The following is a 16,282-nucleotide window of genomic DNA, read 5'->3' as shown; positions in this document are numbered from 1 at the left end:
CCTCTGCCCCCTGAACTCCCACTGGCCTTCCAGGCCCAGATCAAATGTCTCCTCTGGGAAGCGCCTTCCCCACCCCTCCACCCCCAGGCCAAGCTGGTGGCACCCTCCCCTGGGTACTCCCAGAGCACTTCCCATCATGCAGTGCAAAGGCTTGTTTACGGGTCTGACTTGGGCCTGGCTGAGCTCCTTGAGGACAGAGCCCTGCCATATTTATCTGCACTCCATAGAGAGAGACTTAGAGAATGTGAGAAGGTGGAGGGAGGGAGAGAAGGGAGGGAGGGAGCAGAAGGAGGAAAGAAAGTCAGGAAAGAAAAAAGGAAAGAAGAAATGAACAAGTCAAGCAAAGATACCAGGGGAGAATTCATTCATTCAAGCATCCATCCATCCATTCATTGATTCAACAAATATCTATTGAATTCCTATCAGGCTCTGTTCTAGGCACTAAGGATACAATTCGCAAGCTCAGGTGACTGGCAACTGACTCTCAGCATTTCCAGGTGACTTTGGTGTGTGCATATGTGTGTGTGTGTGTGTGTGTGTGTGTGTGTGTATACAAGCCCTTCTGTCTGCAAGGGCCTGCTGCCGGGGCACCTGTCTTCCCTGGGGCCTGGTGCTTTTAGCATCTGTCCCTGGATCCTGTTGCAGCCCGAAATAAGGCTGTGAGCCACGACAAGGCAGGAACGATTCTTGATTCTTCTCAGCTGAGGCCAGAGCCGGCTGCAAGGGCACACCCGGCTCAGACTGGACCGAGGACCACTAACACCTACATGACTACTCAGCTCTCAGCTTCCCGACAGAGGTGCTAATCTTGAGGGTCTGACCCTCCCTCCTGCACACTTCGGTTCCATCTCTCAGGTACCAGGATCTTAGGGGAGCTCGAGGAGCTTCGGGGCGTGGGCAGAGAGCATGAGCCCCGGCCCCCAAGCAGAGGAAGGGCCCTGCGGAGGGGCTGGGGAACCAGGGGCCTCAAGGAAGCTCAGTGCCTGAGTTGGGAGCAGAGGGATTCTAAGCTCTAGGTCACTTTAGGTTGAATGAGGAAGGGTGGCTGGGATTCGAGTTGGGCATTGGTGATGGCTCTGCACAGCATTTCAAGATCTTTAGGCTGTGGAAGGGAGCAGCGTCCGTGTCTGTAAGATGAGAGCCCTTCCCAATGTCCGTGCCTGTCTGTAAGGGGAGTGTTTATCAAGAAACAGACCCATGCACTGTAGACTCCTGAGTGGTCACGGTCAGAGCACTCTCCCCTAACTCATGGCCCTCCCCCCAAAAGCCTATAGACATGCTCATGTCTGATACAGTTTATGGAGCAGCAGGGGGGGGGGGTTTGTGGATGCCCCAAAGTCTATCTGTGGATCCCATGATCTAGCCCACCCTCCTTATGTAATAAGGGCACATAAGAGGAACTGAGGCACAGAGTTGGAGAGCTACCTGCACACAGTTACAGAGGAAGTCAGGGGCACGGATTGGACTCCAGGTTGCCCAGTTCAGTGCCCACTGACCAGGGGCCATGTGTGGGTGTGGGATATAGATAGAGGCAGACTTTTTTCCAAAGGAAGGAGTGTAGAAAAACCTGGAAGCAAAGCACAGGGGTGGGTAGTCTGTCAGGGGCCTCAAGGGCTCTGCCTTCTCTCCTGGGGGCAAATCAGGGAATCTGGACTTGGAGCCTGCAGGGATCCTCTGGGGCTCTAGATCTCTTTTTGTTTGTAAATCTCCTCCAAGATCCCTGGAAAGTGCCATGAGATGCAAATTGGGGGGTGGGTGGGATGGAGGAGGAAAAAGAGAAGGGGTGAGGCAGAAGAGAGCCCCCTGTAAGTCAGCTGAGGGATGGGGCATAGGGAAGGGGGGCGATGGGTCTCTCAGCTTCCTTGGACCAGCCTGTGCCCTCAAGCCTCCGAGCCAAGTATTGGGGATAAAAGGACAGGATCAGCCTTGTAGACCCCAGACTGACAACCCATCCATACCCCCCTCTCCCTGACTTAAACTTCCATCTTCTTTCAGCCTCTGATTAGAAGCTCATCTGAGTGGATGACAGTGGTCTGAGACCCCCACCTCCCCTACCCCTCATGTCCCAGAGATCAGCCCCTAAAGAAAGAGTGCCTGCCTCCCTGACAACCTGTGAAGCACATTGTGTGGCCTCTCACACCTCCCTTGCCTTCCCTGGACCTCAGTCTCCTCCTCTGTACACAGAGGCCCCAAAGCCCTTTCCAGCTCAGACAGCCCTTCCTTGAGACTAGGGTGGACCAAGGCGGTTCAGGGCTGAGGCTGGGTGGACCAGGGACTGAGAGGAGGTCTGGCAGGGACTAAGAGGAGGTCTGGGGGTGGATGGAGGAGGCATGGCCCATTTGCAGGCATCTCTCTTCCACAGGATGATCCCTAAGGAGCAGAAGGGGTCCGTGATGGCTGCCATGGGGGACCTCACTGGACCAGGTAAGGTAGACTCAGCCCTTGTGGGTTCCTCCGACCCCATCCTTTCCTGGTCCCAAAGTGCAGCCACGCAGGCCTATTGGCCCGAGGCCCGGGCAAACAGGTGTGAGTTCCAGGCCAGCCCTGAGGGAGTGCCTGTGGAATCTGCCACTTGGGCTGGGAAGTTTCCCGAAGCATTGGGAGGGGCCTTGCCCTGACACCCACACACCCAGGAGCTGAGACCGAATGCCCTAGACTGGGCCCTGGGCCCAACTAAGTCCTTACCTCAGCCCCAAGTTGAGCACTGAGGGCTCTGGTCCCAGATCCAGCCTCACCGTGGCCCCCAAGCTCCCCGTACACTTGCCCTTGCTTCCTGTAACTGTGGGTCTCACCGAGCCCCTGTGGCAAGAGACAAGGTGGCGGGGAGAGTAAGGCAGGCTGCAAGAGCAGGCTCCCCAGGGTGACTCAGACCATTTCACTTAAAAGCCAGCTCACTCAATGAAGAAATCATCTAAAACACATGTGTATCCCCATAGAAGACCCCTTCTGGAACTCTCCGCCTAATTCTGGAGTCTGTTCATTTGGCCTACGTCAGGGCATTTCAAGTATTTAAAAAAAAAATGAATTCAGCCAAGTCCTAGCTCTCAGGCTTTAGTGTGAATGACAGTGAAGTGGTGTTGCGGGTTCAAAAGGCAGAGTCCCAGCCCCTACCCCCAGGGATTCTGATTCAGTGGACCTGGAGGGGGGCCACACATTCACCTTTCAGGCAAGTGTCCTGGTGCACGTGGACAGTGAACCGAGCTCCGGTAAACCCTGTCCCAATGGACAGCACTGCGGTTTTGCCCCATGAAGGGTTCTAAGAAGTATTTAATCATGTCAAATGACTTTTTTTTTTTTAACGTTCTACTTATTTTTGAGAGACACAGGGAGACAGAGCGCAAGCAGGGGAGGGGCAGACGGAGGGAGACACAGGTTCCAGGCTCTGAGCTGTCAGCACAGAGCCCGCCACAGGGCTCGAACTCACAAACTGTGAGATCATGACCTGAGCTGAAGTCAAACGCTTAACCAACTGAGCCACCCCGGCTCCCCTAACCATGTCGTATGACTTTATATGTGAGTGGTCCTAACCTGTTTTGTGTGTTCTTGCCTCCTTTTGTTGGCATCAAGTTTTTCTTTTTTTTAACCTCATGATTTCCAGTGCTAAAATATGCCAACTTGGTGAGGTGTTGATGCTCTAACTAGAAGAACCAGGCAATGCTTTATCTTTCCCTTTGTCTAAGTAATTAGTTGCCGCCCCCCCAAATGTGGACACATATCATTTATGCCAGACTGGAAATGTATACGTTGTTGACTATCGCTAGGGTATTAACGCAAGACAATTCTGAAACTAAAGAAAAGTAGAAAGAAAGAAAAAAAAATCTCATAGTCTCACCATCAGAAGACAGCACTGTAAGGTGATGATGATGAAAAACTTACCATTATTATGTACTTACTCTGCATCAGATCCAGTGCTAAGGGCTTTTATGCTCTATGTTATACACATAAACAACAACTCTGTAAGTTAGATATTATTGTCCCTGTTTTGTAGATGAGAAAACCGAGGTTCAGAGGAGCTAGGTGATCATGGATGTAGTAGTCAGTAGAGCTGAGATTTCACTCCAGATCTCTGTCTCCAGAGCCCTCTTCCTTACTACACGGTTGTACAAATAATACATCCATTTTATAAGATATTCAGACAAAACAGACATGAATGACTTTGAAAGTGAAAGTTCCTCGTAATGGGACCATCTGGAGATAACCACTGTTAGCATAATTGTGTAAATCCATTTTCCGTTCATATACAAACGTATTTATATAAACGCAAATACATGTGGGCTAAGTACTATACGCTGGGTTCTTTAGCTTGCTTTTTTTTTTCCACTAGCAGCGTACCAGAGACTTCTTTCCCTCCTGCTATGATTTCTCTCCACCCCCTCCCCCTGCTCACCCAGCACGTAATATATTCAGCATATTGATACACACACACCTTACTGGCAGTCGTGAAGGCTCATCTCAGGTTGGACCCTTAGGAACAGAGTTGAAGATTCTCAAGCAAGTGACTTACTGAGGTTGGACTCTCAGGAGGAGGGAAATGACGGGAGCGGGATAGGGTGGGGGAAATTGCCAAGCCAGGATATGGGCTCATCTGTAACCCAGGTTCAGTCTGACCTTGTGGGGGCTCAAGGCCCCCAGAGTCCACAGAATTCACCCTGCCTTCAGCAAGGGGGCCGTGAGCACTTCTGCTCAGCCAGGCAGCTCTCTGCAGAAGGGGCCAGTTGTGACACGGCGCCACTGATAAAGGACATCTGGGCAGCACCCCCACAACACTGATGCCCGGTTTTCACAATCTGAACCCTCACTGCCGTAAACATCCTTGTATACATAACTTCAGGCATGCTTATTCAACTTTTCTCCCTAAGAATGAAAGCCTAGAAATAGAATTGTTTCCTTAAATAGATTTTATCTGTAACTCTTTTTTTTTTTCTTTTTACTGTCGAGGTCAATTCATCTGGATAATATTTGACAGTATGATGCCAGGGGACTTTTTATTATATATTTCGGTATAAATAGTCTTTCATGCTTTTAAGTATGCAGTACCTTTTCCCGTTAAAAATTAGTGTGATTTCCAGCCCTCCTCTTCCTATGTCCTGTATGTAGTCACTACTAATATTTGGCACGTCTCCATGCAGATTTTTCAATGTGTGCATAAACAGATAGTACTTATTTTTTAAAATATGAGTGCAATCCTAGAATACAGATTCTTCTGAAACTTGCTTTTTTCCCCCTCTTACCCTACAATGGATCTCTTTCTGTTCCTAACATGTAAAAGGTGCGCTCTCTTTATGTGCTGAAAGAATGAAAAAAATCATCAGCCTCCTTTTTTAAAAAGGCTGTTTGGATCCCATCGAGTGGAATGAATCACAGCACCTGCCTGGGCCTCGATGCCGCCTGGTGGCCACATCAGTCCTGTCTCCCCGTCCCGTACTATTCTCTTACACAACGTTGGCAACCTCTCTCCCCAAACTCCCAATGCCTCCTCCCCTATCCTCGTTCCCAGCTGATGACCTTGCTTCCTATTGCACTGAGAATTACGGAACCAAAAGGGAACCTCTGTTTGGCGTTCCCTGTGTTTCTTCCCCACGTGGTGGCTGACCTCTCCGTGCATGTGTCTGAAGCTACCCCTTCCAGTTGGGCACCAGATACCCTCCCTGCCCCCCTCTCCTGCCCAAGGACGTTCTTCCATTCTGCCCTCTCTCTACTGCATTGTCAAAATTTCCCATCAGCCAAAAAGCATGCTTGTACTTCTCCCTCTTAAAAACAGACACCTCTTGACTCTACAGATGCCTCGGGTCCTGTAGAGCATAACTCCTCAACGTTGTTGTCTATACTTTCTCCCCTCCTCGCTCGCTGTCTTCAACATTTTATTAAGCTCATTTCCAAACACACAAAAATAGAGAGTGCAAATCCCCGTGGCCCTCCTTTCATTCCTGGAGTCCAAAGCAAAACCCAAAGAGCCTGTCATTTCATCAGGCTCAGGAGGCATCCAAAATAATGAAAAGAGGGGGGTCTGGGTGCCTTAGTTGAGCGTCTGACTCTTGATTTCAGCTCAGGTCATGATCCCAGGGTGGTGGGATTGAGCCCCACATTGGGCTTTGTGCTGAGTGTAGAGCCTGCTTGAGATTCTCCCTCTCTCTCTGTCTCTCTCTCTCAAGTTGTTAGCAACTTTGGCTTGATAACCAGTGCCACCATCAACTTTCTTCAGTTTCCTAGTTTGTTTTAATGAGCATCCAAAGAAGGACCACTGTTTATTTGGTGGCTGCGTCTCTTAAATCTCTTTTAATCTACACCCTACCCCCCCGCCCTTCCGGCCCTGTCTTCTTTTTTTTTTTTTCCATGTCATTCACTCCTTTGAGGAACCCAGGCCAGCTGCCCTATAAAATGTCCCACATCCTAGATTTGGTTCATTGCTTGCTCGTGGTGTGGCTAAAATGTTCCCCTGTCCATTTTCTCGTAACACTTTCCAATAAGGTTTTCACACCCAAATACTCCATGGAAACTGAAACTACTCTTGTGAGGGTGACCAATAATAACCCCATGACAGTAAAGAGAACAGCCAGTATTCGGCCTTCCTCCTCCTCACTAAGCAGAAGCATGTGGCTTCGTGATCAACCCATCTTCCCCGAAACACTTTCATCACTTGGTTTCCAGGGCCCCACACTCTGGATTTCCTCCTGCTTCACCGGGCCCCCCTTCCCAGGCTCCGTGGCTGGTTCCTCACCTCCTGCGTCTGAAAGCGGCAGGCCTGGAACTCAGGCTTGGGATCTTTTTACCCATTCTCACATCCCCAGTGATCTCATCCAGCCTTCCGGCTCTACATACCATTTATAGAGCTGGAACACGAACCTCCGTGTATCGGGTTTTAGAGATGAACAACTCTGGCCACGCTGTCCCCCCCCCCCGTATCCCTTTCCTGCCAGTGCCCTCACCACTCCGTCACTCCTTGCCTCCAAAAGCCTTCCCTTGTTGGGAAGTGTGTCACAGTATGTGTTGGGCTCTGAAACCATTAAGGATAGCCTGGAAACCCTCTCCATGGCTACGACGACTCGTCCTAACTTTGAGAAAAGAAGTAAATGTAATAGTCTTCATCAAACAACAAAGACAATGACAAATACCGTTTGTAGGCCCACGATGCCCCAATGTGTATCTCAGGTCAGTTTGTCCCGTGAGCACTAGGCTCACATATCTGGTGCCCTCCTCGGCTTCTCCGTTTGGGTGTTGTCGAGGTTCTTCAAACCTTATATGCCCAATTCTGCAGGCAATTAAGGGGACTTAAATATGGATTAGGGATTGTATGAAATAAAAATGTGTTCACTCGCACAGGTGGAGATCTCTTACTATTATTTAAATTCAAGTTAGTTAACATACAGTCTTGGTTTCGGGAGTAGAACCCAGTGACTCATCTCTAACATGTGACACCCAACGCTAACCCCAAAAAGTGCCCTCCTTAATGCCCATCACCCATTTAAGCCATCCCCCTCCCCCCTCCCCTCCTGCAACTTCAGTTTGTTCTCTGTATTTAAGGGTCTCTTATGGTTTGCCTCCCTCTCTGTTTTTATCTTATGTTTGCTTCCCTTCCCCTATGTTCATCTGTTGTGTTTCTTAAATTCCACATATGAGTGAAATCATGATATTTATGTCCCTCTGACCTATTTCGTTTAGCATAATACATTCTAGTTCTATCCACACCGTTGCAAATGGCAAGATTTCTTTCTTTTTGATCGCTGAGTAATATTTCATTGTATTCCAATATACCACATCTTCTTTGTCCATTCATTAGTTGATGGACATTAGGACTCTTTCCATACTTTGGCTATTGTCGAGAGTGCTGCTATAAACATGGGGGTGCATGTGCCCCTTCGAATCAGCATTTTTGTATCCTTTGGATAAATGCCTAGTAGCGCAATTGCTGGGTCGTAGGGTAGTTCTCTTTTTAGTTTTTTGAGGAACCTCCATCCTGTTTTCCAGAGTGGCTGCACCAGCTTGCATTCCCACTAACAATGCAAAAGAGATCCTCTCTCTCCGCATCCTCGCCAACATCTGTTGTTGCCTGGATTGTTCATGTGAGCCATTCTGACAGGTGTGAGGTGATATCTCATTACGGTTTTGATTTGTGTTCCCCTGATCATGAGTGAGGCTGAGTATCTTTTCATGTGTGTACAGGTGGAGATCTTCAACTGATAAAACCAAGTCACAAAGCTTGTATAACTATGACTTCATTTTGGCTGAAAACTCATACATGAATAGGTAGTCTTTAAAAAAAGATATGAACGGACACACACTAAGGTGTTAAAAGTGGACATCTCCAGGTGATAGAAATGGCATTTTTCTCTTTCCCCTTTATATCTGTATTTCCTAACTTTCTTCAATGCACATATATGCTATTTTTATAATAATAAAAGGCTATTTTAAAACTGAAAGAACAGACGTCTAACACTGAACTCCTGATCTTGCCCCCTCTCACCCTCCTCCTGCCCTCCCCGCCTCAGTGAGCGGCTGTGCCTTCCTGCCAGTGGCTCAGGCCAGAAAGTCCCCCTCCTCCCCTCGCATGGCTCACACCCATGGCTTACCGTTAGGAGATATCTACAATCTGACCATGTCTCACGGCTCCCACCACTGTGGGCAAAGAGCTGCCGAGGACGTTCGTGGAAAAAATACAAATGGCCAGAGAACATCTGGAAGAACTCAGTTTCACTGAGCGTCAAACACATGCACATTAAACTCTGCGAGCTCATTTCTGCCCCCCAGGCGGGCTAAGACTCCGCAGCATGGTACTGGAGCTGCTCAGAGGAGGTCACTTGGAGGCTGGCAGCCCCGAGTGCCCTGAGGGTTTGGTGGTAAGAGCTCCCTCTGGCCTCTCTGAGCAGTCCCTTTGCTGGACCTGGGCAAGAAGCTGAGCGTGCCCCAGGACTTGATGATGGAGGAGCTCTCGCTACGCAACAACAGAGGATCCCTCCTCTTCCAGAAGAGACAGCGCCGGGTACAGAGGTTCACCTTTGAATTTCCAGCCAGCCAGAGGGCGGTGAGTTAGCCCCCACCGTGCTTACCGGGGAACTGAGGCTCGGTTAGCCTAGAGCCAAGCAGCGAGTCAGATGAAGACCTCTGGCCCCCGGGGAGCCCCTCCAGCTCCAGCTGGAAAGGCTGTAACGTTCCCTGACTTGCCGTGTGATCCTAGAAAAAAGCGTTACCTCTTTAGGCGCCTCTCCGTAGACGCAAAACGGAGAGCGGACCGGGCAAGGCGAGCTGTGGGGTGAGGAGGGCACTCTGGCTCCTACAAAAAGTGCTCTGGGCTGAATTGGCAGTGAGCAGGATTTAGATGAGACTCGGGCTTGACCTCAGAGAGAGAACACAGAGAGAGAGAACGGAGAGAGAACCTAAGAGAGAGAACGCCTTCTCTTCCTGCCTCTAGAAGAAGGAAAAGGCCAGAAAACGGTCTGCTGGTAGAGACAAGAACGGCTTATCCTCAGGCTTCAAAGGGTCCGCAGGTAGTTTCAGTCACTCAGGGGCATTCCACTCATACGCCACTCCATTTCTGGACTAGACAGGGGGTGACTGAGAGGGGACGATGTGGCAGGATGCACAGGAGTAAAGACGACAAAACACCTACCTTCGCGAGGTGCCTGAGACAGCGCTAGCCACGCACTTCACATGTATCATCTCGTTTCATGCTCATAGGCCCTGTGAGCTGATATTATCATCATCAGTGTTTCCATCTCACAGACAAGGAAACAGACTCAGGAAGGTTATCTGGCCAGGGTCAATATTAGAATAGCAACTAACATATAGAGCCCATCTCCCTGTCCCTGGCACCGAGTTTAGCGTTCTATGCTATTAACTCATCCCCCCTACCCCGCATCCCTGGGATGTGGGCACTAAGATTATGCGTCCCTCCCTTTTTCGGTGTTGGGACAACCCTGGATCCTTGCCCCACTGAGCCTCCCTGTGGTCTATTTGTGCCCACAGCTGGTGGACCGAAGCGCCAAGGGGAAGGTGATGGGAACAGCGGGAACAGCGGAGGCCGGCCCCCTTCATGCCCAGGGGAAGGTGAGCGTGGAGGGAGCCCTGGGAGAATGGGGGAGTTCGGGGGAAGGAGCCAGGCAGCTCGGGCCAGTCTGCGGCCTCTGAGCGCCCACTCCTGTGCCCAGGTTGCCAACGGCCCCGAGGGGCAGAGCTGCAGCTCCGAGCTCCACATCTTCCGGGCCACGCCCGGGGGCCCCGAGGTGGCCCAGCACTCAGCCTTCCCTGCGGAGCGCCCCCGCAGCCCCAGCGCCCTGGCGCCAGGTGAGTTCAGCTCCGGGTCCTGGGACCAGGGCTGGGGGACCCAAGCGTGGCAGTGCTCCAGGGTGGGGCAGGGACAGCGCCCAGAGGGCTGTCTAGTCCACCTCCCTGACCCCCCACGCCCCTCCACAGATCTAGCACAAGCCCAGAGAGGCACAGCAATGTCCCCAAGGTCAGAGTCTACGCCCTGACCCGAGATGCCGGTCCTCCTTGCTTCCAGGGGTGGGGAAGCCTCAGTCCCCTTTGCTGGCACAACTTTGGCATTACATCCCTCCCACTCCTCTATCCCAACTCCAGACTTCCCTCCCCCAACCATATCCACCAGGTGGGCGGGCGTGGGGGCAGAGGGAGAAAAGCCCCCCGGGTGCCCCAGCCTGCCTGCCTCCCACACGCCCTGCTCCACCTCCAGGCTATGCCCAGCCGCTGAAGGGCGTCCCGCCGGAGAAGTTCAACCACACGGCCATCCCCAAGGGCTACCGCTGTCCTTGGCAGGAGTTCATCAGCTACCGGGACTACCAGAGCGATGGCAGAAGTCACACCCCCAGCCCTGCCGAGTTTCGAAATTTCAACAAGTAAGGATGGGTGGGCAGCTTGGGGAGAGGTCCCTAGGGGGTGCAGGTGCCTGGCACAACACAGTAGTGGCTGCATTTCCCAAGCCCTTGGACATGCCAAGCTCTATCTGAACACTTGCACGTTGATCGAGCTCTTGCTAGAACTCGGTAGAACTCTTGCCTCAGCACATAGTAGGTCCGCAGTAAATGTACAGGGAGTGAATGGGTGAATGTGCCACACATCTCAGTTTCTGCACGCAACAGGGTGGGGACGTGCCTCAATGTTTTCTATGTCACCAGTGAAGAGACCCACTCAGGAACACTGACAACCTGCCCACAGCCACGAGGCAAGGAGCAGGGCTGGGATCCAAGTCTGGGTTAGTCTGACTCCAGAGCCCAGGGTCTTATTCTCCCGCACTCCTGGTGCCACCCTTTTGATGGATATCCTCCCTAGGTGGGGGCCCTGGATCTCATTACTCCTAGATCAGCTCAGCCTTTTCCTCATGTTCATCAATGGTCTGGAAGAGGTCTAGAAATGGCTTGAGGCTCTATCAGAGTGGGGGATGGCAGTGAAACGTTGGACAGCAGAGGTGAGAGCCACAGAAGAGTGGCTTGTACTATTCAGAGCATGGGGCCTCAACGTGGGCTTAAATGCAGACTCCTTGCTTAGCTGTGTGACCTTGGGCAAGTGACTTAACTTCTCTGAGCCTCCATTTCCCCGTCTGCATCATTACAGAATCTCTTCATAAGTTTGTTGTGAGGCTGGCATGAGAAGTCATAGGCAAAGTTTCTGGCAAGGAATAGCTGTTGATAAACAGTAGCTATTGGTATTAGGAGTAGTAGTTACAGGCTGAAATGATGGTTGGAAAAGCTACTAGGGAGAACTGAAAGGGATAAACTTAGTGTGCTGACCTAGGGGCCCAAAGACAAATCATAGGAGTCAAGACAGGAGTCTGGCACTGGAAGAAGGCCTTGGGCTGGGGGATGCATTTCAACTGCAGTCAGCTTCTTCAGTCTGATGCTATTTCTGAAAAATGCTCCTCTGGCTTTGGCTGCATTAAAGTGAGAAAGGGGAGGGTCCACCCGAGGAGGCCAAGGTCCAGCTCTTCTGGCTCAGACCACATGCGGAGACTGTCTGACAACTGGGGGTGACCAGCACTGAAAAGAGACTGCTCAGAAGGGAGGTGCTTGCCCTCAAACAGCTGATAGCCAGGAGGGCCCCTACAGGAAGAATTGTGCCCAACAGGCACCGTGTGAGCCACGAGCCATTGGCAGACGTTCTGGGGTTTCTGCCAGGCGAGACTGTGTTCTCCCTCCTCCGGGGGCCCTCAGCTCCTGCCTGCCCAGCTATTTAAAACCCTCAGCAGACATTCAGTCCCGGGTGCCGGCTTCCAGGCTGGCCAAGTCGAGTCATAGCCCCATCTATCTCACACTGCAGCTATGACAGGCTGAAGCACCTTCCCATCAGCAGAAGGAGGACCTTCGGGGGCCCCGAGCCCAGGCTCCGTCTGAGACAGAAGGGCCAACTGAGGCTAAGAAGGGGGGGAACAGCAGTGTTGGTGGCCAAGCTGTGCTCAGGATCCAGGGCTCTGGGCTTCTAGTCAAGGGCCGAATCGTGAGGCCTGTGCAGCTTGGAAACTGCCCAGCCTGTTCCCACAGGGCCTGGCTGTTGCCGCCACAGCCGGGGTGGTCCGGGCAGAAATGCTATACTGGCTGGAACCCAGGCCCGGGCCTGCGGTCTGCCTTTCTACCCCTGGGGGGCAAACACTCTCCCATTCCCATTGGTCCCGGGCTTCGAGGAAAACACTACACAAGCAATGCTTTTTAACTTGTCTTAAAATGAAAAAAGTTTAAAAATAATACTTATATTCTCTTAAATAAAGACACACACACACACACACACACACACACACACACACACTACAAATAAAGAGAGGGCCCTTTGTTCACCATCCTCCAATCCCAGTTCCCTTCCCAAATGGAATACCGTTGTCAGGTTGGTGTGTGTTTTCAGATCATTTTCTACCAGCAGCTACATTCTGATAGGGGATGGGATTGTTTTATGGATAGTGGGCATTTTAATACTTTGTATTTCATCATGTAACTTGCTTGCCTTTTTGACTCAACAGTATGCTTTTGAAATCTACATAATACAAACAGATCTTTTCATGCCTTTTAAGCTGCTGTATGGTATTCCACTATGTGACTATACATTTGTCTTGTCCATTTCTCTGCCGTGGACATAGGGGCTGTTTCTGGTTTGTCACCAATCGCTGCTTGTATCCGTTTGTCTGTGCACGTGCTTTCCTAAGCCGTATGCTCACAGGTGCGACTGCTGGTTGACAGAGTTTGCACATGTTTAGGTGAAAAAGATCCTGCCAAGTTGTCCTCCAAGGGAGCAGCACCAATTTACCTCCAACCAGCAGTATCTAAGTGAAACTTTGCCCCCACCACCTCATCAACTTTGCCCCCTTATCAAATTATTTCTTCTTACCAGTCTTATGGGTGACAAATGGTGCGTCTCCTTTATAAACTCCAAGCAGGCTCTGCACCGGCAGTTGGGATTCGAACTCACAAACCATGAGATCATGACCTGAGCTGAAATCAAGAGCCGGTTGCTTAACCAACTGAGCCAACCAGGGGCCCTTCTCAGTGCTCTTTCTAATCCTCTCTTCCCTCTCTAATTCTCCCCTGTTCTAAGGGGAGATGAGCAGGGCAAAGAAAACCCCATTCCAGCTCTTTTGGCTTCTGGAGCTTAATACTTAAGGGGTACCTAGAGTTTTGTCTGGGACCAGCCAATTCTAGCTTTGAAAATTTCATTCCCATTCCCAAGCAACAAGCCATCCGCACTAGAAGGAGACTGGGGAATGGGCAGAGCCAGAGAAACCTGTTAAAGACAGTACAAAGCCTGGTATAGGTGGGGAAACGGAGGCCCAGAGGGAGGCACGGAGGGGGCCCCACATCGTGACCTGCATGTCAGTGCTCTGCCATCCCTCTCCCACACAGCCCACCTCTTCTGCTGCTGTTCTCTCCCCAGGACCCCGGTGCCCTTTGGAGGACCCCTGGTTGGGGAGAATGTTCCCAGGGCAGGCACCCCCTTCGTCCCGGAGCTCATCAGTGGCTTAGAACTCCTCCGTCTCAGACCCAGCTTCAACAGAGTGGCCCAGGGCTGGGTCCGCAACCTCCCCGAATCTGAGGACCTGTAGCCCCAGCCTGACTATTCAATTCCCTTATCTTGGTGTCCGGGTGACATCTTGGAGCCAAGACTTGGGGACAGTCCCTAAATAGGGTGTGCTTCCAAATTTCCTGGGGACGATGTTTTGAACACAGATTTCTGGCCTGCCCCAGACTTGCAGCATCAGAATCTCCTGAGTCGGGGACTCTCTATTAGTAACCAACACTCCCAGGAGACTCCAGTGAAACTCGTCCATGGTTTGCGTCTTTAGGAATCCAAGCCACCAATGAATTCACATCCATGCCACCACCCCTCCCTGCTCGTGTACTCCAGCTTACACTCCTCCGGTGACAGGGAGCTCACTAGCACCTGTTTACCTGTGGATAACTCTGATAACTAGAAAGCTTTTCCTTTTATTGAGATGCAGTTGGCCTTCATTCATGTGCTAAACATTTGCTACTTACCTACTATGCACTGGACACCCTGCCAGCCCCAGGGAGAGTGTGTGGCGAATAAGCCCAGGCCATGGCCTAGAGGAAGAGAGGACAGTAGGGAAGACAGCTTTGGAAAGCAGTAAATCGTGTTAATTTTCCCTACAGCACACTAACTGGGGAATAAAGTGCCGTGAGGCAGAGGAGGGGGTCCCTACCCCTGGGTGTGGGGTGGGGTTCTGGGCCGCTTCTCAGAGACTTTGAGTGGGACCCCAGAGGAGGAGTGAGAGCCGTCACGGGAAGAGGGAGTGATGGGGAGGGCATTCCTGCCGAGTAGACCAGCATGTGCGAAGTGCAGAATTGTGCACAGGTGGAGGTGTTCTGGAGAAAGGAGAGGGCTGTGTTGGAGGGGTGAGGGCCACCGTGGGGCGTACTCTGCTAAGGAGATGGGGGCGGTTTTTAAGCTGGGGAGTGATGGGTCTTGCTAAGTGGGGCAAAGATTGGAGAGGACTGAGGCCGGGAGCCAGGACGCCTACAGAGAACAAGGTCTGGACTAGGCAGGTGGCCACGGGGATGGAAAGAAGGGGCACGCCTCTGGCCACCTTCTAAGACAGGTGCAATGTGGGGCACCTATAAGGACTCCTTCTTTCTTTTCTCCTGCTCACCATCCTGAGCAAGCCTCAGGGTAAATCATGTCCTAGTTCCCAGCAGGGGTAGTTCAAGGGCTGTGCTCTAGCTCATTCGGAAAAGGAAAGAAAGGAGTGCCTCTCAGTTCAAGTGATGATGGGGAGGACAATGATGACGATGGTGCTGGTGGCTGCTTTTTATTGGGTGCCTCCGTGCTTGGGCTGGTAGTAGACTCTTCACATGTCTTATTTCTTATTTTCAGTACAACCCTGAGGAAAAGGTATGGTCCCATTTTACAGATGTGGATATCCAGGCTCAAAAGAAGCGGCTTGTTCAGGGACAGAGCTAAAATGGGAATCTGTCTAATTCTAGTGGCTCTCCCTTTTCACTCCACTGGGTGGCCAGGCCAAGGCCCACTCACTCTGGAATCATCTAAGCATGGTGTCCCGCCTTAGGGTTTAGAGGTAAAAAGTGCACGCTGGGTAGTCAGAGCAGATGAACTGCTACTGTTAGCTGTGTGAACTTGAACAAGCCATTTCTCATTGGTGGGCCTGTCTCTCCCCCCCGTAACACGAGGGCAAGACCAGAAGCCCTGTGTAGGGTTGTTGCGAGCACAGTGATGGCCACATACCTAAGAAGCTCTCAGTCATTCTTAGATTCCGTGCAGCCCCTGCTTTTGACTGGAAGAGATGTTCTTGTAGCAGATGCAGCTTGAGCAGTTGTCTGCGAGAGACCATTGGGATCGGTAAAGCTTAAGCTTGAAGGAAAGCCTCTGATCACTGCAGGGCTCCCTCTGGACATGAATTACCTCCTCACTGCCCCCCAACTCCCCACCACCCCGCCTCCTTCTGCCTCTTCCCTGACTCCCTCTCTTGGGGAGATGAGAAGGTGAGAAATCCAGCTAATTCCCAGGGTGCATGGGATAGTGGTTGCATTTTGTTCTGGACTTCTACTTCACCCCACACATTCTCAAGGGGCCAGCAGCCCATTAGACTTGCTTGCAATTAACGTGTTGTCTTGAGTTTGGGGGCTGCTGTTTAAAGCCATGTTTGCACCAGCTGAAAACCAACCATTAAAGTGTCTGCCTCTGTTGTGTCCTGGAGGGTGATGGCCACCACCAGCTCCAGGAGAGAAGAGCCTAGCGGAGCCGGCGGCTCCCAAAAGCAAATCCTCACTCTTTCTTCTTCTGGTAATATGACTTTCACTGATGTTGTTTAAAAAAG

The 16,282-nt window shown here is 51.3% G+C and overlaps 1 protein-coding gene across 1 annotated transcript; it reads left to right on the top strand.

The window, feature by feature from the left end:
- The first annotated feature begins 273 nt into the window (after nt 1–273).
- MYOZ3 (myozenin 3) lies at nt 274–16,148 on the top strand. Its single transcript, XM_045437127.1, has 8 exons — nt 274–497; nt 702–855; nt 2,363–2,424; nt 8,865–9,019; nt 9,961–10,041; nt 10,143–10,278; nt 10,685–10,847; nt 13,864–16,148. Exons 3-8 carry the CDS (start codon nt 2,364–2,366, stop codon nt 14,030–14,032), a joined length of 765 nt encoding a protein of 254 aa, XP_045293083.1. The 5' UTR covers nt 274–497; nt 702–855; nt 2,363; the 3' UTR covers nt 14,033–16,148.
- The last annotated feature ends 134 nt before the right edge of the window (nt 16,149–16,282 follow it).

This window comes from Leopardus geoffroyi, chromosome A1 (genome assembly GCF_018350155.1).
Source record: "Leopardus geoffroyi isolate Oge1 chromosome A1, O.geoffroyi_Oge1_pat1.0, whole genome shotgun sequence".
In the NCBI taxonomy this organism is placed as follows: Eukaryota; Metazoa; Chordata; class Mammalia; order Carnivora; family Felidae; genus Leopardus; species Leopardus geoffroyi.
Note: the sequence above shows the minus strand (reverse complement) of the source record. Positions and strands in the feature narration are given on the sequence as shown.

What these genes read in the sequence shown, in the direction of transcription:
- MYOZ3 (XM_045437127.1), top strand. Translation starts at nt 2,364, where the DNA reads ATGATCCCTAAGGAGCAGAAGGGGTCCGTGATGGCTGCCATGGGGGAC. An exon ending in CCCTTCATGCCCAGGGGAAG is followed by an intron (nt 10,042 to 10,142) that starts GTGAGCGTGGAG and finishes TCCTGTGCCCAG; the next exon opens with GTTGCCAACGGCCCCGAGGG. An exon ending in GAGTTTCGAAATTTCAACAA is followed by an intron (nt 10,848 to 13,863) that starts GTAAGGATGGGT and finishes TTCTCTCCCCAG; the next exon opens with GACCCCGGTGCCCTTTGGAG.